General features: G+C 35.0%; 1 protein-coding gene across 1 annotated transcript in view; it reads left to right on the forward strand.

Annotated features, from left to right (window-relative positions):
* Positions 1 to 22,228, forward strand: part of LOC136035671 (pentatricopeptide repeat-containing protein 2, mitochondrial-like) — a 52,064-nt gene that overhangs the window by 25,674 nt on the left and 4,162 nt on the right. Inside the window, exons 4-6 of the mRNA XM_065717588.1 lie at positions 6,570 to 6,764; positions 9,757 to 9,942; positions 15,205 to 15,432. Coding sequence (XP_065573660.1) covers positions 6,570 to 6,764; positions 9,757 to 9,942; positions 15,205 to 15,432 — 609 coding nt within the window. The remainder of the gene's footprint in view (positions 1 to 6,569; positions 6,765 to 9,756; positions 9,943 to 15,204; positions 15,433 to 22,228) is intronic.

Here is a 22,228-nt window from a genome sequence, read left to right on the forward strand (position 1 = left end):
TATGACCATCTCCCTCTTAATATAGATCTATCTATTAGCTCTACAATCAGTTTTAGTGCTCCTGGATTTGCAAACGTGATTGGGATAATGCAAATTGGTCACTCTATTTTTCGACTCTCGTTTATCTGCTATCCACTATTTCGGTGCCTTATCATCTTCTTGGCGCTGGTTATTTTGTCAGTGATGCTAGTGGTAAGTTAAACTCTTACTACAGAAATATCGTTTCTTCAATTAAACAAGCTGAAGCAATCGCTGTTCCATTGATTCGCGTGCGACTTAACACCCGTAAAACCTTTTGGAAGTGTGATCTAGAACTTAAAAAAGTGAAGAACCAAGCAGTTTTTTTTTTGAAAATGTGGATTGCTTGCGGTAAACCTTCTAGTGGGCAAGTTTTTAGCATCAAGCAGAGAACAAAATCGGCTTATAAGCGTCATCTTCGTGCAGTTCGGTTTTCGGATGCTGAATTTCCGACTAATGGTAAACAGTGGCAAAATATGCTGAATGCGTCGAAACTCGAAAAATTTTCTTCTTTTTAGTGAAATCTCTTCGACGGTTAAAGTCAAAGTCTTGTGAACTTGATGAAATTTGTGCGGCTCATCTTGATCCGAAGTCAGCTGAACTTCTATCGCATCTTCAATTATTATTTCAGATGTACCTTTCAAGGTCTATTGTTCCTGATTCATTTTTATGTGGAAGTGTTACTTTTATATTAAAGAAAGGAAAAGATCTAAATCAGTGTAATTCGTACAGGCTGATTACCGTCGCCTATACTCTAAGTAACTTATTTGAGTATGTTCTATTTCCACATATCGATGAACTTGTTAATTATGAGGCTAATTATGAGGTGTATAATTATGTGTATTAATTATATTAATTATGAGGTGTGATTGCGTTGTGATTCTGGTTTTGAAGCTTTGATACTCAAATTCTTGTGTTTAAGATTTATTTAAATTCTTTAAATTCTTCCTAAGATTTATTTAAATTCTTTAAATTCTTCTTAAGATTTATTTAATTTCTTTAAATTCTTCTTAAGATTTATTTAAATTCTTTAAATTCTTCTTAAGATTTATTTAATTTCTTCAAATTCTTCTTAAGATTTATTTAAATTCTTCTTAAGATTTATTTAAATTCTTTAAATTCTTCTTAAGATTTATTTAAATTCTTTAAATTCTTCTTATTTAAATTCTTATTTAACATGGTGATTTTTTCGGACATATACCAGTCAAGGGTGGAGTTAGACAGGGGGGAGTTCTCTCTCCTCATATCTTTAATGCTTCTGTTGAAAATGTTTTGTCTAGTGTACGTAGTTCTTGTATTACAGGATTCACAGACGTATCATACTTAGCTAATGCTTACGACTTGCTTCTTATCAGCCTAACTGAGGCCGGGTTAGCGCGTTCTGTCCGATCCGTCGCTGATGCATTTGCAAGAATTGGATTATTGCTAAATGTAGATAAATGTGAATTTCTTATATTTAAAGGGGTTATTTAATGGGGTTGTCTCATCCTTTGGATTACAGTTCCTTTTCTGTACCATAAGTCACTTCTTTTCGATGGCTTGGGATTTTTGTACTCCAAGTTCTTTTCGTTTTCAGACAATTCGGGATATTCAATTTAAGCTTATACTGGGGTATTCTAAAATTATTGGAAGTCGTGGACATTTCCGGCGACAAGCACTTACAAAGCTGTACTCGACTTTCTACGACCATTCTGGGTTATTTTGTGCCGGGTTTTATATTGTTCGGAATAAAGGTGACGTAAAGAGGGTCAAGACGGATTACTATGGGTGTTGCAAGTTCTTTCTTTATTTACCACGATCATTTCGGAACCGAAGGTTAACTAGTAAATATCAGGCAACGGATCTTGTTCTCTCAGTGGAAAAACTAAGTTCAAAATCAATTGACGAAGCGCCAATCCGTCTTGGTCTTAACAATAATCTTATCCGCCTCTTTTGCTAAATTGTTATTTGTTTTTCTTGTATTTTGTGTTGTTTGTAGTTTTTCATTTTTTCTCCTTGTACTCCATTTTTTCCCTTTCGTAAAGTGGGTAAGAAATAAATTATTATTATTATTGTTATTATTAATATAAATAAGGTGTTTATATTGCCTAATTCAAATTAGGCATTGCCTAATTCAAAAGAATTAGGAAATCAGCAAAAAACGTAACATATTTGACGTTGTTGGTGTTTTATTTTTGAAACTTGTGTCGGCTTTAACCCCTTTCATTTCCCAGTTTTCTTTGAGGAAAAGGCGCTAAAGAGAAGATTTTACTAGCTTAAAATGTTTTTTGATTCTGCGAGTGAGACTTTGGAAAATTGGTCTACAGAATCAGGCGCGGGAAGGTGATTTCAAGCTCTCACCTCTACCCTTCTCTATATGTAAAGCTTGTCTTTTCATGGGCAATCGATTGGTTTTTAACAGTTTGTTAATCCAGCGAATAACTTTAGAAGTTTGTGTCAAGCCTTTTTATGCGTTTTTTTCTTACTTTTTATGCGTTTTTTTCTTACTTTTTATTCCAATTATAGCCAGCCGGGAATTTTGTTGAAAAAGCCTACGTTCAGTAGTTAACATAGTTTGTTTTTACCTGTTTTAACCTATTTTTCTGAAGTTTTTTTGTTTATTTTATTTAACTGTGTAATCTAATTTTTTAATTAATAGGTATTACTTAAGACAATTTCTTCCCTCGTGTATTAACAAATTTCTCATTTGTTAATAACGCCTGTATTAAAGAAGGAACCTATAAATTACTTTTAAGATGGACATGACTTTAGTACATCTTCTCCAAGTCAGTGTTGCCAGGGAGGGCCCAATTTTGGAGCTCTTTTGAAGTGGTTGCACATTGAATGAATCAAGCAGCAAATTGGATTGCCGTGATTGCCAGATCGCAGGCAATCAAAGGATTACTGTGTACATTCCTAGAAGAAGTATTTCTTAAAGTCTACCACCGGTTAGTGTGTGAAATAAAATTTTTGCCTCTTCTTTTTAAGGTTTCGTTTTTGAATTTTACAAAAAAAAATTGTACTTCTGACTGGCTTGAACGCTAAAATTAAAAGAGGTAAGCTAAAGAAAAAATGTACATTGTTGCCAAGGCATTATGAGAGATTTTTGTTCAAGAGGGGCTTTGCAAAAAAAAACCTTTACAAAACGCAACATTAGCTTGTTTACATATATTTTGTCTCTTTTGTAAAATTCTCACAAACTTACACGGGATTCAAACTGAATCCCTCCTCACGGATACGGCCCCGATTATTGTTTAAATCAATGATAGTGTTGGACGATAATCTGATTTGTCGATATATCGATATTTTTACTTTCAATATTTGATATATCGATATTGATATTTCCAAACAGTTTTTCTACCCAGATTAACTCATGGATATGAGAAAGTTCAGTAACAAAAAATTGTAAATAAAGAGCCATTTTTGTTACTTTTCAAAAACGAAAAACGAATTATTTTTTTCCAACTTTGAATAATGTAAAATCAAACAATAAAAACAAACTTCGACTACATAAATGAATAACACGAAAACAGAAAATATAAGTTACTCAGGACTAAGAAAAACAAACAGCAACACGTCAATGCTTTGAATTGGTTCCGCCTTTGAGTGATTAACCTACCAGCCTCTGAAAGCACTCTCAGAAGGGATGTTCGGCGGCCATGAAAGTTAATTTAATGGCAACCTCATAGTGGTATTTCTGAGGTACCATAAAAAGATTTATTATAAGCAGAACAAGGCCATACAACAAAGTACTCGAAAACGAAAAATCAAATCACAATATAATAAAGTAAATCTACTCTCCCCTCCCAGCAAACTAAGCGACAAAAAAAGAAACACGAACATATACTACTCTCTTTTCCTTTTAGCATAAATATATCATACCTACAATTTTTTCATCGGCTGAACGCGTTACACCCCTTATTACAGCCCTAAAAGGCGAGATTGAGCGACATTTTCGCACAGTCTACTGTTTGGGGTTTGTTCGGTCAATCGGGTACCTAAATAATCCGTTGGCAATTTCTCTCAAAACATCAAGCAAATTCTCCTCTATCTTTCTCTATCTTTTCTTATCTTTCTCTATCTTTACCTTTTCTCTATATTTCTCTATCTAACTTTCTGTTTTGGATTTGTTCGGGATTTGTTTGGGATTTGTTCGGTCAATCGGGTACCCAAAATAATCCGTTGGCAATTTCTCTCAAAACATCCAGCAACTTCTCCTCTATCTTTCGGGGTGCCTATACTTCAGTCAACATCACTTCTTCACTTTCACTTTCCAATCTTAGCAACACTGTCTTTTTAACATTAATTTTCAAATTTGTTCTTACACAATGAAAACACACTCATTTTGCCATCATTTTCATCTAGGAGGCTCAAATCATCAGCTAAATCTAAGTCTAGAAGTTTTACTTCCCCAATTGATTCCGTGTTCTCCCATTACCTTTGCTGTGCTCCTCAGGGCAGAGTTCATCAAAATATCCATATAAATAGGATAGAACCTAAATGCTAAACTCCTGAATTAACACGAAACCAGCTACTAACCTCATTTCTTACCTTAACCGCAGCTATGTTATTCTCGTACATAGAACTTATCACTTTAGTATATTTATCTGGTATACCATACAAATAGGACCTTCGCTTAAGCTTTCCTACCGATGACTCAAGAGAGATATACATTTTCTTGAAACTTAGATCAAGGTGTGACGGGTGTGACCTGACAACCTAGAAACAGCCTAACAACCTAAACAACCTTAACAACCTAGAAGGCGTTTATCCAGCAAAGCCTTTCGGAGGTTCTCAGTCAGCCACATTTGAGAGTCCCCTGTGACTAAGCGTGATCTGAGTATGAGAACAGGCTTTATATCAGTGTGTATGAGTTAAGTGATTGGGTGCGTTATTACCCTTCTTCTCGGCCATTTACGAATCATTTTTTGTTGTTGGATCTTTTTGGCTGGACATTCACCGTTAGATGTCAGAAAATTGACCAAAGAATTCCCAATGTCATTTTCGATATCGATATTTATGGATATTCGATATCGATATATCAATATCGATATTGAATATAGCCCAGCACTAATCAGTGACAGATAAAGCTTCTAATTTACGTCAAGATCTGACATATTTGGTATCAGAATGTAAATTTTCTTTCATTATGTAAACATTGTCCATCTGGCTACCCTGTATACATGAAAAATATAATAACAGGACTAAGGTGTTATATATTTTGGTACTTATTATTATTTAAACAAAACACACTGAATAATTACGGCTAGGTTAGATCTCAGAAAACGGTTTCATAGCCACAAAGACAAGTGATGGGTGATACAATGCATTGGGCTTTAATAATTTGGGCTATATATTTGCACATTAGGGGGTGGGGGTAAGGTTAGGTCAGGTTAGGGGTGCTGTCCAATTGCTTTACCAACCTTAATATTCAAATATATAGTTCAAATTATATTGTTATATAAACTAAAGGTTGTATGAAGTTTACATTTGATTTTACAGAGACAGATCTGTGTCTTAAAACTCAGCAAATGATTGGTGTTTTTGACCCTCTTTGCCCTTTTTTTTAATTGAGTTAATTTATTTTTATGTTGTAGAATCGTATTTTTATCTTTTTTTTTCTTTTTTTTCCCCCACGACTGGTTTTTACTTTTACTTCTTTTACAGGTATTCACTAATGCGCAGTCAGAAGGTCTATTCTTACAGTTATCATCATTTAAAATTCTACATCATTTTACTGTTTATTCTTTTTATTACTGTTTATTTCACATTTTACTGTTTATTATTATTTTACATCATTTTACTTTACTCCTTTTACAGGTATTCACTAATGCGCAGTCAGAAGGTTTATTCTTACAGTGATCATCATTTAAAGATTTTACATCATTTTACTGTTTATTCTTTTATTACTGTTTACTTCAAATTTTACTGTTTATTATCATTTTACATCATTTTACTTTACTTCCTTTACAGGTATTCACTAATGCGCAGTCAGAAGGTCTATTCGTACAGTTATCATCATTTAAGATGTTACATCATTTTACTGTTTATTCTTTTTATTACTGTTTACTTCAAAGTTTACTGTTTATTATCAATTTACATCATTTTACTTTACTTCCTTTACAGGTATTCACTAATGCGCAGTCAGAAGGTCTATTCGTACAGTTATCATCATTTAAAATTTTACATCATTTTACTGTTTATTCTTTTTATTACTGTTTATTTCACATTTTACTGTTTATTATCATTTTACATCATTTTACTTTACTTCTTTTACAGGTATTCACTAATGTGCAGTCAGAAGGTTTATTCTTAAAGTGATCATCATTTAAGATTTTACATCATTTTACTATTTATTCTTTTTATTACTGTTTATTTTTGACATTTTACTGTTTATTATCATTTTACATCATTTTACTTTACTTCCTTTACAGGTATTAACTAATGGGCAGTCAGAAGGTCTTCGTACAGTTATCATTTAAAATTTTACATCATTTTACTGTTTATTCTTTTTATTACTGTTTATTTCACAGTTTACTGTTTATTATCATTTTACTTTACTTCTTTTACAGGTATTCACTAATGCGCAGTCAGAAGGTCTATTCTTACAATTCTCATCATTTAAAATTTTAATGGATTTATTATTTGAGAATGGAATGTACAACGAGGTATTGGGAGTGTTTGATGTGCTAAAAGAAATGAAAATCGGTGGCTACTCGTATCATACCAACTGCTCTACTTTGGCTTTGGCAGCTTGTTATAAACTTGTGAGTCTGGATTTGTCTACTTTAATCTGTCTTGTCTTCTAATTTATTTTTGAATATATTTCTCTTGGATATATGTTGGGAATAGTCGGTTCCTAAAAAGCGGTAAATGAATATCCCAATTTTTGTACTTTCTTGTGCTCTTATTTTAGTAAAAATAAAACAAATAAAAATGAAAAGATTTAAGAAAGAAAATGAAGAAAAAATGCTTCTTAATGAAGTGTTAGAAAGGTATGTTTTCTTTATTTAAAATTTAGTATTCCTTTCCCCCTGGTTGGGATAAGTTATGTAAAAATCATCTCAAACTAACGTTAAATAAACAAATCAAGCATTAAAAAAACATCCTTTTCAATAAAAGTATGTAATCTACTTCTCTTTCGCTATGCACCCGAGAGTATATTTTAATGCCCAAAGGGGGTAGGGGTTGCCCAGTTATCTTAACTCTCAGTTTTGGGAGGAGGGTGGTAGAAATTGATATCTATTCCTTCTTGATTTCGGGGAATACTGTTGGCCAATGCCTTTATTATTGGTACTGGATTTGGGGGGGGGGAGGGTAATAGTGCACATTCCATTGCGACTGTCTTTGTCTGTCTAGCATTAAATTTTTAATTTCTTATAAAATATTCACATACTCTAGCAGTCCACCAACCTCCTACCCCACGAATAAAAAAATTTCTTGCTGTATTACCAAGAAAGAATTCTTGCCTGAATTCTTTCATTCTTTTTTTAATGAAAAAAAATCTTTAGTAATTTTTTTAATGAAAAAAGAAATCACCAATTTGAATTCTTCAGAAGAGAGAATGATTTTACTTCTTAGACACCAATGCCATTGTTCTCCTAGCATTGGTCTCGATGTCCCTCCCCCCTTACTCTTAGAAATGGCCGTAAAGTAAGCTTCTTTGTGTTTTGACTGACGAATAAAGACAGACGTCTCTTTATATTACATTTTATTTTTTTTGAAAAAAAAAGTAATTTCGTTTAATAAATTTCTTTGTATCGTTTTGAAGCACTATTGGTATGCTCCCTTTGATAGCCTCTTTATGTGTAGATATCCTAGTTTTTCTTAATGCTTATCCATGCTAACTAGTCTATCTACTCATGCATTAATCAGCCCCACATCACCCATTAAAACCAAATTATTAAACTTATCGCTTAGACTTAATAATTTCTAAATAAAAGCTTAACTGAATTCTTACCAGGGCTGAACCTAGGAGGATAACGGGGATAAATCCCCCTCCCAGAAATGTGGGAAATCCTTCCTGTGGGGTCGACTTCCTTATAGATTTTGAATAATCTTGTAGATCAAAAGGATAATGTACATTGTAAATCTTATCGTGATGAGGATAAAAACTGAATGATTTGTTCATTTTATAAAATAAAATTTAAAACATAATTGTCTTAAAAGCTTATAAATTCTCTATGGGTTTTATTCCTGTTGATGTAGATTAATGTATGCGCAACAAGTAGATAATATGTGACAATCTCCACACAAGAATTTTTGTTTTACGAAAATGCAGTTGGGAGCAATGCCAGGCTGGTGCCAAGTAAGCCACGTGCTGTTATAACCTCGGGCTCCTAAAATCGTTGAATTAAATTTAATCACGCTTGTGCTTTTCAGTGTTTATATAGAAGTCTATGCTTCTGTTTGTTAATTGGTCGTCCATCATTTCAAAACGGAAATAAAAAATTATAGACTTTTTCAAAAAGAAACAATTTGTTGATAGCAGACTTTGGTTGATACAAACCTCAGTTGGAATGGGAAGCAATAAAAATACCTTAGGGGACAAGGTTATTACGGAGCTTCATCTATGAGTGGTCGATTTCAGGGATGGGCTTCTATACTCAGTCAAATTTTTCCCCAGGTAGGCTATGTTCTCTGTGCAAGTCACACTTTAAACTTAGCCCCGAGTCATTTGTACAACATGCCTGTTATAAGAAATTTCACGAAACGAAAATATACGGATCTAATAGTCTTTTTATCAGTAACCGTATACGGATTCCAAAATACAGATAATGAGAGGACATGAGGCATCGCAAAATCGTTGTAGACACGGACGAGAACAGTTCCTGTCACTACGGCTACGCGCGAGCGTTCTTTTACTACCCTGAGAAGAGTGAAATCTTATACCAGGAGTGCCTCAGGTCAGGAACGGCTTAATGGTTTCGCCTTATTATCCATACAATGGGATATTTTTCCTTTTCAACCAGTACTATCATCCTTCAGCCAAAATATCTATTCCCCTCCCAAATTTATCGCTGGATTTGGCCCTGCTCCTCACTAACGTATTCACTTTGTGAAGTCCCCAAATTCCACATTCATAACTAAACACTGGTCTTAACTTACTATTGAAAATATTCCCCTTTAACTGAATATCACCTAGGACTATATTTCTTAAATTGCCTCTTAATTCACTCCACATATCCCTTGGTCATTTATTCAAATTTAAATTTTTAAAAATCATAAATCAAATAAAAAAAATTCGCAAACAATTTCGCGCTGGAGAAAATCTTAGAACGGTTTGCAGCCGTGCGAATGTTTATATAACTAGCCAACCCACTTTTACCTCCCCTAGCCCACCTCCTTCCCCTACCCACATGCTAGTGTTCAAATTTTAAGAAAAAAATTATTTTATTGAAACTTCGCACAATTGAACAGGACATACGCTGAAAAGGGACAATACGCTGTCGATTAAAAGGTTTCATCCCTATTTTGAACTGTTATATTTTCGTAAAGCTTAAATATTGCATAGTTTATTGCTTTCTTTATTGCTTTCTTTCAGTTTATTGCCTTCTTTAAAGCTTTATTTGAAGCTTCGGACATTTCTATCAATTTAGTATACAGAGCCATTATTTTTTCAACTTTCAAATCTCAAACTTTTATTTTGATTATTTTAATTTTGTTTTCTTCAATTTTGAGTTTTGACTATCAAGCATTATGAACCAGTTGTGTGTGTGTTCTTTTTTTTATAAATCCTAAGTTTTGTTTACTTCTTAGGATACAAAAGAAAGCTACGAAAGGGGAAAGCAAATAGTTGACGAAATTCTGAATGCTGGAGGTGTTGTGTCACAAAAGGCTTTTGCATTCTTAGCTGACCTTGCGATTAGACAAAATGATCCTATCCAAGCACTAGATATATATAGTACCAACTCATCGTCTCATTATAGTGTTGTAAATATAAAGGTAAGTGTTTTTAATGCTGTAATTATTAGATTGGATAAATTCAACCTGTTTAAGACGAAATTGGCCAAATCTAAATAGGCCCTATATTAGACAAAACAACCTTATCCAAGCACTAGATATATATTGGGATTAAAAACTTTTAGCGTTACTGTGCGACTGCACAAAAAAGTAAATAATCTAATAAATATAATTAATCTTTTAGTGCTACAGATTTCCAGCTAAAATTCCCAGCACAATTGCAGAAAAATTCTGAGCAGCAATGAAAGGGTTACTAAATAAAAGTCGACCAATGAATGGGAATTCGAGAAACTCGAGTTAATTTTACTTAATGCTTTTTTTAAAAACCAATTTCTTGCCAGGTCTGAATTTACTTTGAACTTACTCGGATTCTGAAGCATGGAGCCGTCGATAAAGATGAACAGTGAATACGAAGCTGAATTTGTTGCTAATTTAAGTGATAAAATGTGAAGTTACTCGTGTTATTTTTATTTCCACTTTAGCCTTTGTTTTGGAAAATCTGAATTGATAAATTCATTATAAATGGGGCTCAGATAAGTTTCTTCCAAATCTCTATTAAGAGCTAATTTTTGGGTCTGGTATAAAATTTTGCTTGTACAAGATTTTACCTAGTATAACATTTTACTAGGCTGCGAAATATTATGATGTAAAAGAGTAAAATCTGAATTATTAAGTTCGTTATAAATGGGGCTCAGATAAGTATACTCTATTAAGCGCTAATTTTTGGGTCTGGTATAACATTTTTCTAGTACAACATTTCGCCTAGTATAACATTTTACTAGGTTGCGAGAGGAAAATCTTAATTAATAAGTTCATTAAAAATGGAGCTCAGATAAGTATCTTCCAAATCTCTATTAATGGCTAATTTTTGGGTCTGGTATAACATTTTACTAGTACACCATTTTAATTAGCCCTATTAAGGGCTAATTTTTGGTCTATATATTTCTTGATTTCGACTGTCTCTCTGAAAACTTTTATTTAATTTTTTTTCAAAGCCAATTGCTGACGAGGTCTGGTATCATCTAACAGATTGCTAGGTTGCAATATATTGTAGTATAGTTGAGAGAAATATGAATTAATTATATCATTATAAATGGGGGCCAAATAAGTGTCTTCTGATTCTCTATTTAGGGTTAACTGTTGGTGCATATATTTCTTGATTTTGACGTCCTCTCTGAGAACTTTTACTTAATAATTTTTTAAAAGCAAAACGCTGACAAGCTCTGGTATAATCTAATATATTGGTAGGTTGCAATATATTATAATGTAGAAGAGAAAAATATGAATCAATTATTTTATTATAAATGGGGCTCAAATAAGTTTTTCCGGTATCCCTAAAGTATCGTTAAAGACATTGTTTCGCTGCAGGAGCGAGCGTCTCGCAACTAACCCAAACGGAATCTGGAGATTCATTGGGGGGAAAAAGTCAAAAGGTGTTGCTTCAGAGATTCCAAGTGAGAGTGACTGGATCAACTATTTCACCAGCGAATTTTTTGCCACAAAATGCAGTGTTAGAAACCCACTATGAATCACTACTTGTGGATAGTCTATTTGATACTGAATCAGATATTGATTTCGTAGTTATGGCCTCGTATGTTAATTATATGCACTTATATATTATGGCCTCGTTTCGTATGTTAATGACATACACTTATATACCAAACGTTGTTTTGCTAAGCGTCTTGCCAATCATAAAGCTGAGATTGTTGACTGCTGGAGAAAGCATCTTGCAACTAATACAAATGAAATCTGGAGATTCATTAGGGGAAAAGGTCAAAAGGTGTCACTTCAGAGCTTCCAAGTGAGAGTGACTAGATCAACTATTTCACCAGCGAATTTTCGCCGCCAGATCCAGTTTTAGAAACCCGCTATGAATCACTACTAGTGGACTGTCTAGTTGATACCGAATCGGATGTTGGTTTCGTAGTTACGGCCTCTGATATTTATAGTGCTATAGATGTATATATAGTGCTATAGTGCTATAGTGCTATAGATGATATTTATAGTGATATAGATGTATATATAGTGCTATAGTGCTATAGATGATATTTATAGTGCTATAGATGTATATATAGTGCTATAGTGCTATAGTGCTATAGATGATATTTATAGTGATATAGATGTTGGTTTCGTAGTTACGGCCTCTGATATTTATAGTGCTATCATTCACCTTTAAAAAAAGTCCTCGTGTGGTTATGATCAATTTTGTGGTTTTTATTTATTACATGCAAGTGATAAGCTGCTTAAGCATGTACATTTGTTTTGCCAAATCATTTTTAATTCTGGTTTTGTCCCCGATTCCTTTTGTGTTAGTATATTGACTCCCGAAAAGCATAAAGATATCTGGCAATTTGTTCCTATATGGCTATAACAGTTTCTTCTGTTCTATGTAAATTGCTGGAGTTACTAGTGATTAACGATGTAAATAAGGCTTGTTTAACTCCGGACAACCAGTGTGGATTTAAGGAGGCTATAGTCGGGATACCGTGCACTATATATTTGCCAACGTTCTGTTGGATATAGACCATAGTGGCGAGTTTCTCGTCCTTGCGGCTCATGATGTCTCTCTTGCTTTCGATTCTGGTGTGCATTCCCATTTGCTGCACAGCGTGCAGCAGCAAAGTTTTAATCATTCAGTTGTGCGTGTATTTGTAAAATCTGTATGCGAGATTATGTGTTGTCGTGAAATTACCTACTCGTCATGGTCACGTGATGTGTAAAGGTGTAACTCGAGTTTGGAAAGGAATCCGCCAGGGCGGGGTAGTTTCGCCACCATTGTATAGTCGTAGTGTGGTTACATCCCAGAAAAAGCTAGAATTAGTTCTGTTTTTAAGGGTTTGGACCTCTCCATACTCAATTATGCTGACGACATCCTGACTTTAAGTAGTACTGCATCATCTGTTGAGGAGAATTTTTCTGTGCTTAGGAGGTAATATGCCAAAATAGGTCTCAATTTTAATGCTTCGAAGAGCGAGGTCCTTGCTTTCGGCTAATCTGTCGGTGATGTTGGATGCTTACAATAAGGAAATCAGAGTGTTCAGTTATCTTCTTGTATTAAGTATCTCGGTCTCGCGATAGGGTACAGAGTAAAAACGACAAGGGCTCTCCTTATCTCTCATCGAAGTGAGAAATTTAGAAAAGCGTTTAGTTTGCTAGTTCACAGTAAAGCTTGCTAAGGCGGGTGTATTCTCTCCCGTGTCTAAAACGCTTTTGCGATGCCTCACGTACTCGCATTATCTCTATTTTGAAATGCGTTTACGGCTACTGATAAAAATACTATTAGATCCGTATATTTTTGTTTTGTGAAATTTCTCTTGTTTATACCCCTGTGGACTAGATACAAAAGACTAGTGTCAGCCTACGGGTTAAGTGAACCAGTAATAGTGGCTGAGCAATGTCGCGGTCGCTATTTTTCTAGGCTTGATATGACAAACAGCCTCCATCCTGCTATGTGCTAGTAGGAATATTTGAATCTATTCTTGGTAGTATAGTCTTCTTTGTGAGGGTGTTCTTCTTTCTTTCTTTTTTTGTCTTTTCATCTACTCCATAGTGAACCCTTGCGTTTTTTTTGGGCAACAAAGATATTAATGGATTGATTCATTGAATTTGTGTGTTCTTCTTTTCTTTTTTTTTGTCTTCTCATCTACTCCATATTGAACCCTTGTGTGTTTTTGGGGCAATAAAGATATTGATAATTTAAAAAAATTCTTCTTTTTTTGGTGTTGTTTTGTCTTTCATCTACTCAATTTTGAACCCTTGTCTGTTTTTTTTTTGGCAATAAAGTTATTGATTGATTGATTAATAATTAGCAAAAGTCTTCTTTCTCACTTTTTGCTTTTTTTTGTCTTTTCATCTGCTTCATATTGAACCCTTATTTTTTTTTGGCAATAAAGATTGATTGATTGATTGATAATTAAAAAAATCTTCTTTCTTTCTTTTTGCTGTTTTTTTTTTGTCTTTTCATCTACTCCATATTGAACACTCGTGTATTTTTTGGGCAATAAAGATATGGATTGATTGATTGATAATAAAAAAAAAAAAACTTCTGTGTTTCTTTTTGTTGTTTTGTTTTTGTCTTCTCATTTACTCCATATTGAACCCTTGCGTGTTTTTTGGGGCAATGAAGATATTTATTGATTGATTCATTGAAAATTGTGTGCTCTTCCTTCTTTCATTTTTGTCTTCTCATCTACTCCATATTGAACCCTTGTGTGTTTTTTGGGGCAATAAAGATATTGTTTGATTGATTGATTAATAATTAGAAATATTCTTCTTTCTTTCTTTTTGTTGATTTTGTCTTCTCATCTACTCCATATTGAACCCTTGTGTGTTTTTTGGGCAATAAAGATATTGATAGTTAAAAAAATCTTTTTTTTTTGTTATTTTTCTTTCATCTACTCAATATATAACCCTTGTCTGTTTTTTTGGCAATAAAGATATTGATTGATTGATTGATTGACAATTAAAAAAGTCTTCTTTCTTACTTTTTGCTGTTTTTTTTTTCTTTTTTTTTTTTTTTTGTCTTTTCATTTACTCCATATTGAACACTCGTGTGATTTTGGGCAATAAAGATATTGATTGATTAATTGATAATGAAAAAAAATCTTCCTTCTTTCTTTTTTTTGTTTTGTTTTGTCATCTCCTCCATATTGAAAAAATTCTTCTTCTCATCTACTCCATATTGAACCCTTGAGTGTTTTATTTGAGCAAAAAAGATATTGATTGATTGATTGATAATTAAAAATTTTCTTCTTTCTTTCTTTTTGTCTTCTCATCTACTCCATATTGAATCCTTGTGTGTTTTTTGGGCAATAAAGATACTGATTGATTGATTGATAATTAAAAAAAAACCTTCTTTCTTTCTTTTTGCTGTTTTTTTTTTTTTGTCTTTTCATCTGCTCCATATTGGACACTCGTGTGTTTCAAGATTTATCATGATGTATCAAAATTAAAAGATTCAAGATATTTGATATTATCTGTACTTTAAGATTTAGTCACGAAAAAATTAGTTGGAAAGGAAGCTCACATAGGTGACTACAATTCCAAATTCAAACGATTTGACTGGTTTTCATGAAAACACCTCTGGCCATTCATTAGGTAGAAAAACAAGATGCACCTCCTTTAACCCATTGATGGGTGCTTCTAATTCATCTTATTTCTTGGACCGCTAGCTAAACGTTTCAAAATGTGGATTCTTTGCCTCTTAGTATTTATATTTGATATATATTTTTTTTTCTTGTTTAGGTTTTAGCTTTGAGTAAATTAAATCGTCCTGAAGATACATTTCCGATTATAAAAAGAGCTTTGGGACGAGAAGATCAGAACAAAAGGACACAGCTAGGCTCTGATGTCCTATCTGAACTTCATGAGGCCATTAACCGAGTTGAAGATTCTGTCCTCAAAGACGAGCTGAATAGTGAACTCCAGAAAATAGAAAAAGCAATGAAAGAAGCCAATAGAATTACAGACAAGGTATGTTACCCAAAACAAGGGACATAATCAATCAAATTAACATAAGGCGGAATTTGGAATTTTGGAATTTTTTCTTTACTAAAATGTGCTGAATTCTTTTTCTTCGGTCTTAGAAATAGTTTGGAATAGACTCTTCATATATTAAGATTATTTTGCCCTATTATCATATGCGCAAATAATGCCAAAAAAGTTAATTGATGAAGTGCATTATGTCCTTATTAGCTGCTTTCAGAAATAGTTAGAAATTTAAACCTGGCGTTAAAGAAACGTGACTAGAACTGTGGCCAGGAACTCGAAGGAGAATCCAGTCTTCTTGCAGCTGCGATAATTTCTTCCGTTTTAATTGCAGAGACGTCTGACAGTATTGTAGGTCGTTGTTGTAGCCGCGACAAAGCATATTTTTGGTCTTCCCTCGTGATTGGCCCCATGAGTGACCGAAATGATTTTGACCTACTGATCCTGGAATAGTCCATTTACGGCACAGCTATACTTACTTGTACCTATTGCATGTTAAAGCCGCATCCAGGCTCATCGCGGCGCCCAGCAGACGATGACGTGTCTCCTTCCAGAGGTTTTTCTCGAGGGTGGCAGGCTCTACCTCTACTATCTCCAGCCACTGACGTTCCCAACGACGGCTGTATATTCTGTACCCTCCGATTGGCACCAGATTGAACTTCACTGTCGCAAGCCAGGTCTTCTTTTATCCACCTGTTCTCTTCTTCTATGCCGGTAGTGGTAGTCATTTGAGGCATGTTTTGCTTTTATGGTCATCTTGTCTGCGCATTGTGTGGCCAAACCACCTCAGTCTCCTCTGCACAACTATAGCCCATGTACAACTTATTTCACAGCTAATTCAAGGTTGACGCAGCACAAATAGTTGTACCTTCCAACACATTATTTCCTGTTTTTTCCTATATTAGTCTGTTCATTGGATCCATCCATCCATCTATTATGTAAAAACAGAAGCAACAAAACCAACGAACAAACATTAAAAACAAAATGATTCGTGCATAAAGTTACCCATAAAAATTAAAAAAATTTGCAAAACATGGCATGCAAAAATAATGATTACTGCAAGTTATTTTAGGATTAGTAGAATAATTTATAAAAATAGATAGGGATCCATCCAAAGTTTGTATAGATTTATAATGGATGGGTACTGAAAGAATACTTTTGGGGAATGGGTACTGAATACTTTTGAATAATATTCGTTAACACTAACGCGTACGGTATCACAAAATGAGTGGCATCTCTAACAGGGCTTAAGAACAGTTAATTTATTTGCAAATGAGCCTTCCCTCTGCTTTTTATGACTTTGTATTCTCAATAAGGCTGGATAAAAAAAAAGCGATGATTATGATGGATGCCATTTATACACATTGAAATTGGGGTTAGTAATTATTCCACTCATTTAGATTTCAGAATACCAATAATAAGTGTTTACCAACTGTACAGAACTCTTAAGCTTACCAAATATTATACGTAAACAATGGGCAAACTTTGTAACTTAAAGACCTTTCCACAGGGGCTATGGGGAGTATTATCTCCAAATGTATCGTTGTCGGAATTTTCAACTGTGCTCAATTGTGCCGAACAAAATGGCTATCTCAATATTTTGATCAGACGATTTATGAGAAAAAGGGGCATAGGAGGGGTGTTGTTTATCTCCAATCTTTTTGGCCACTTACAAAGGGCACTAGAACTTTTGAATTACGTTCGAATGAACCCTCTCTTGATGTTCCAGGTCCATTTGCTCGTTACGATCATCCTTGGAAAAAAAATTATAAAGACGCATCCGTAGTCTTTCTTTTGACACAAAATACAAAATTCCGCATTTTTGTGGATAAGAGCTCGAAGCCCCTACAGTTGGGTTTTCTGATACGCTGAATCTGATGATTTGGTTTTCATTAATATTCTTGCCCCTCCCTCCTTTTTCAAAAATTAGGCAAGTTTTCTTAGGCTCGAAGCCTTTGATGAGTAACACTAAACTTAGTGAATCTTATATATTTAGAATCAGAATAATAAGCCAATTGCTTTGATATGCTAGTGATATCACAATTCTGTTGTTTTAGAGTTTCTGTTACTATTGAGCCGCATCGCTTCCTACTTACAGTTTTTACCATGAAGTATTTTATGTATCATAATATTGATTACAGGGAGTATTAACAATTCAAGAATTCATATTTCATTCAGTGGTAATTTTTATTATTTTGGAAAACGGTTAGGAGGGGGGGGGGCAGTTTCTAAACTCCTATGTGTAGTAGTTTATGCTCGTTTTTGGTTCAAATTCAGCAATCATTTTAGTTTTTAATCATTTTTACATTTAGTTATTCGTGCATATCAGTACCCGTTACTTTTTTTGATGTGATTACTATTTTAATGTTGGCTTATTTTCAATTTCAATTATTCTTTGACAGTAATTTCTGATCGTTTTAAGTTTAGATTACTATCAGGCTTTATTTTTGTTCGTCTTAACTTTTAAATGACTGTTTAATTTTAATTACTTAACTCAATAAGAATGTAATGTACATTCTAGATTTGCTGTGATGATTAACTTTGTGTCCTTGTTTGGCATACGTACCCCCCCCCCCCCTCTCGGCATAGTTTAGTCACGCTTGGCAAAGTTTTGCCACGCTTGGCATGCTCAACTTGGTGTACATGATTTCTGAGAGTGGAAAGCCCTTTCATATTCCACTTTTTCTCATGGTAGTTTACTTGTTCATGCGCAAACTTTTTTCTTTCAATGGTGCATTGAAATGGTTCATGGTTCATGGTGAAATGGTTCATGGTGCAATTCGATGGTTCATGGGGCATTTACGATGGGCAAAGGCCTTTAGACTCCGACTCTGAAATCACTGCTGCTCCTTTTCGCAGTAAGCTACGAAGATTCGTCACCTGAGTTACTTACCAGCATTAAACTGAGGAACGCAAAACACACATACAAACGCAAGCACAGCACATACCCACGCACGAACACACACATACACACACTCAATAGCCAATTATATACTTTTTGTGTGATTAATTTAAAAAAAAAAAAAATGCCAGTAAAAGAACTTTTCTAAAGAAAAGTAAAGGCCATATGAAACTTAAGATCAGGATAAACAGGAACTTATAATAACTCAAACTAAGACAACCAGAACTTACTACTGAAGAATAAATGAAACCCAAAACTGACAGAAATTAAATAAACAACCATAAAAAAAAAAATTACAACAGGTACTAATATAAATGAATAAATAAGCCTCGAAACAAATAAAGCTTAAGTTGAATATGCAAATCAAGCTTAAAACGAATAAAAATATTTTGGTATTGAGGCATAAATGAAACCAAACGAACAGAAATTAAATAAACAATCATAGCAAACAAACAAACAATAGTTGCAATTATAAACGAGCAAATAAATCTTAAAACTAGTGAAACTCAATTTGAATATGCAGATCCAGCTTGAAACGAACAAGAACTAGAACTTTCTACGAACTAGAAATTTTAGTTTCCAATCAAACGAGTCATCTCAGAAGTTTATACGACCACCCCTGATATATAGCTTTATGTGCCCTCGAGGCATAACTTACAACACTTGCCTCCAGGCTCTAGGGGTATATGTCGACCCTCAGTTTTTGTTATTTGATCTTTAGAGTATTTTGAACAACATGGCTATCTCAAAATTTTGATTGGATGCCTTTGGAGAAAAAGGGCCTTGGAAGGGGGCTAGTTGCCCTCCGATCACTTTTGACTCTTAGGAGGAGCACTAGAAATTCTTGTTTACAATCAAATAAGCCCCCTCCGAAGTTTAAACGACTACCCCTTCCATAAAAATCTTGTATACCCCCAGGGCACATTCTACACCACTTGCCCCAGGATTATGGGGGGGGCTATTTCTCCCTGGAGTTTTTGTTACATTATTTTTGGTCTATTTTTACCAAAATGACTATATAAAAAATTCGATTGGACGCATTTGTGGAAAGAAGTTTGGGAGGGAGGGGGGAACTGTCACCATCAGATCACTTTTGACTCTTAGAAGGTGAATTGGAACTTTCAATTGCTAATCGTTTTAGTCCTTTCTAAAGTTTTTACGACCACCTTTTCCATAAAAACCTTATATGCCCCTGCGGCACAAGTTACAACCCTTTCCTTGCCTCTGGGGGTGAGGGTACGTTAACAACGAAGTTTATGTTATCTTATCGTTGAAGTATTTCAAATAAACTGGCTATCTAAAAATTTTCATTTGACGCATTTGGGGAAAAGAGGATTTTTGTGTCAGGGGGGGGGGTAGATGCCCTCCGTTAACTTTTGACTCATAAGAAGGTAACTAGAACTTGCAAGTTCCGATCAAATGAGCCATCTTTGAAGTTTATACGACTACCCCTTACATCAAAACATTATACACCTCTGGGGCATAACTTAAAAAACTTGCCCCTGGGCTCTGGGGGGGTTGTGTCGACCCTGGACTCTTGTTATCTGATGTTTGAACCATTTTAGAAAATGAGTATCTCAAAATTTGTATCGGATGGATTTTGGGGAAAAAGGGCTGGGTGGTTAGTTGCGCTCGTATCTCTTTTGACTTAAAAAGCGAATTAGGACTTTCAATTTCTAGTCAAATGAGCCACCTTCGACGTTTGTGCGAAATCTTATATACCTCCGGGGCATAATATAAAACACCTGCCCCCTGGTTATGGGAAGTTCTGCCGACTTCGATCTTTTGTTATCTGATGTTTGAACTACTTGAAAAAATTTGCTACCTCAAAAATTTGTATCGGATGGGTTTGGGAAAAAAAGATCTTGTGGGGGACTAGTTGCCTTCCAATCTATTCTGACTCTTGAAAAGTGTACTAGAACTTTCAATTTCCATTCAAATGAGCCGCATCTGAAGTTTATACGAGCATCCCTTCCATAAGAACCATATATATCCCTAAGACATAACTTAAAACAGCCCAGACCCCGGGGGGTGGTATCAACACCGGATTTTTCTTGACTTTTGAACTGTTTCAAAAAATAGCTATCTCAAAATTTTTATCGGGGAAAAAGGGCGGGGGCGCTATTTGCCATTGGATCTCTTCTGACAGCGTGGAGGGGAGGGGGGCTAGTTGCCCTCCGATCTCTTTTCACTCTTAAAAAGTGAACTATAAATTTCGTTTTCCAATCAAAAGAGCCCTCTCTGAAGTTTATTCAAGCATCCCTTCCATAAAAACCACATATGCCCTTAGGAAATAACTTACAATGCCTGCCCCCGAGTCCTGGGAGATTGTGTTGACTCCGGAGTTTTCGTTATATAATCTTTAAGTTATTGTTTAAAAAATGGCTGTGTCGAAGTTCTTATAGGATGGGTTTGAGGAAAATAGGGCTTGAAGGGAGGGGCTAGTTGTCCTCTGATTTCTATGGACTCTTAAAAATTTAACTATAAATTTCAATTTCTAATCAAATAAGCCTTCTCCGAAGTTTATACGAACATCCCTTCCATAAGAACCATAAATACCCCCAGAGCATAATTTACAACGCCTGCCCCCCAGCCCTTGGGGGTTGCGTCAACAAAGAATTTTTTCTTTTTTGACCTTTAAACTATTTTAACAAAATGCCTGCCTCAAAATTTTTGTCGGATGGGTTTGGAGAAAAAGGCTGGGAGGAGCTAGTTGCCCTTGGATCTCTTTTGTCTAAAAAAGTTGAACTAGAACTTTCAATTTCCAATCAAATGAGCCCTGTTTGAAGTCTCTATGAGTATCCCTTTCATAAGAACCATATACGCCCCCAGGACATAACTTACCACGCCTGCCCCCGGCCCTGGGAAGTTGTGTTGACACCGGAGGGTTTGTTATCTGATTTTTGAGCTTTTAAAAAAACTGGCTATCTCAAAATATTATCGGATAGGTTTGGGGACAAAAAAAATTTCTGGGGGGGGCTAGTTGCCCTCCGATCTTTTTTATTTTTAAAAATTAATTAGAACTCTCAATTTCCAATCAAATGAACCCTCTATGCAGTTTATACGGGCATCCCTTCCATAAGAACCATATATGCCCCAGGGTATAACTCAGAACGCCTTCCCTCGAGCCCCGAGGGTTTGTATCGACACTGGAGGCTTTATTATCTGACCTATTAATTATTTTTGACAAATGGCTATCTCAAACTTTTTTATCCGATGGGTTTGGGGGGAAAAGGCGTGGGGGGGGGCTAGTTGCCCTTGGACCTGTTTTGACAATATAAACAAATTTGAACTTTCAATTTCTGATCAAATGAGCCCTTTTTGAAGTTTGTACGAGCATTCCTTTCATAAGAACCATATATGCCCCCGGGGCATAACCTACGACGCCTGCCCCTTGGCCCTTGAGGGTTTTGTCGACACCGGATGATCTTTCAACTACCTTTAAAGAAATAACTATCTCAAAGTTCTTATCGGACGGGTTTGAGGAAAAAATGGCGTGGAGGGGCGGGGCTAGTTGCCTTCTTATCTCTTTTGCTTCTTAAAAAGTGAACTATAACTTTCAATTTCCAATCAAATTAGCCCTCTCTCAAGCTTATACGAGCATCCCTTCCATAAGAACCATATATGCCCCCAGGCATAATTTAGAGCGCCTTCCTCCGGGCCCGGGGGGGTTGACACATGTGTTTTTTGTTATCTGACCTTCGAAATGTTTTTAACAAAATGGCTTTCTCAAAATTTTTATTGGATGCATTTGGAGAAAAAGGGTGTGTGGTGGCTAGTTGCCCTCCAATCTCCTTTAACTCTTAAAAAAAAGGCCCCAGGACACAACTAACAGCGTCTACCCCCGTGCCCTGGGGGGTTGTGTTGACCCAGGGGTTT

Source organism: Artemia franciscana, chromosome 14 (genome assembly GCF_032884065.1).
Source record: "Artemia franciscana chromosome 14, ASM3288406v1, whole genome shotgun sequence".
Lineage (NCBI taxonomy): Eukaryota > Metazoa > Arthropoda > Branchiopoda > Anostraca > Artemiidae > Artemia > Artemia franciscana.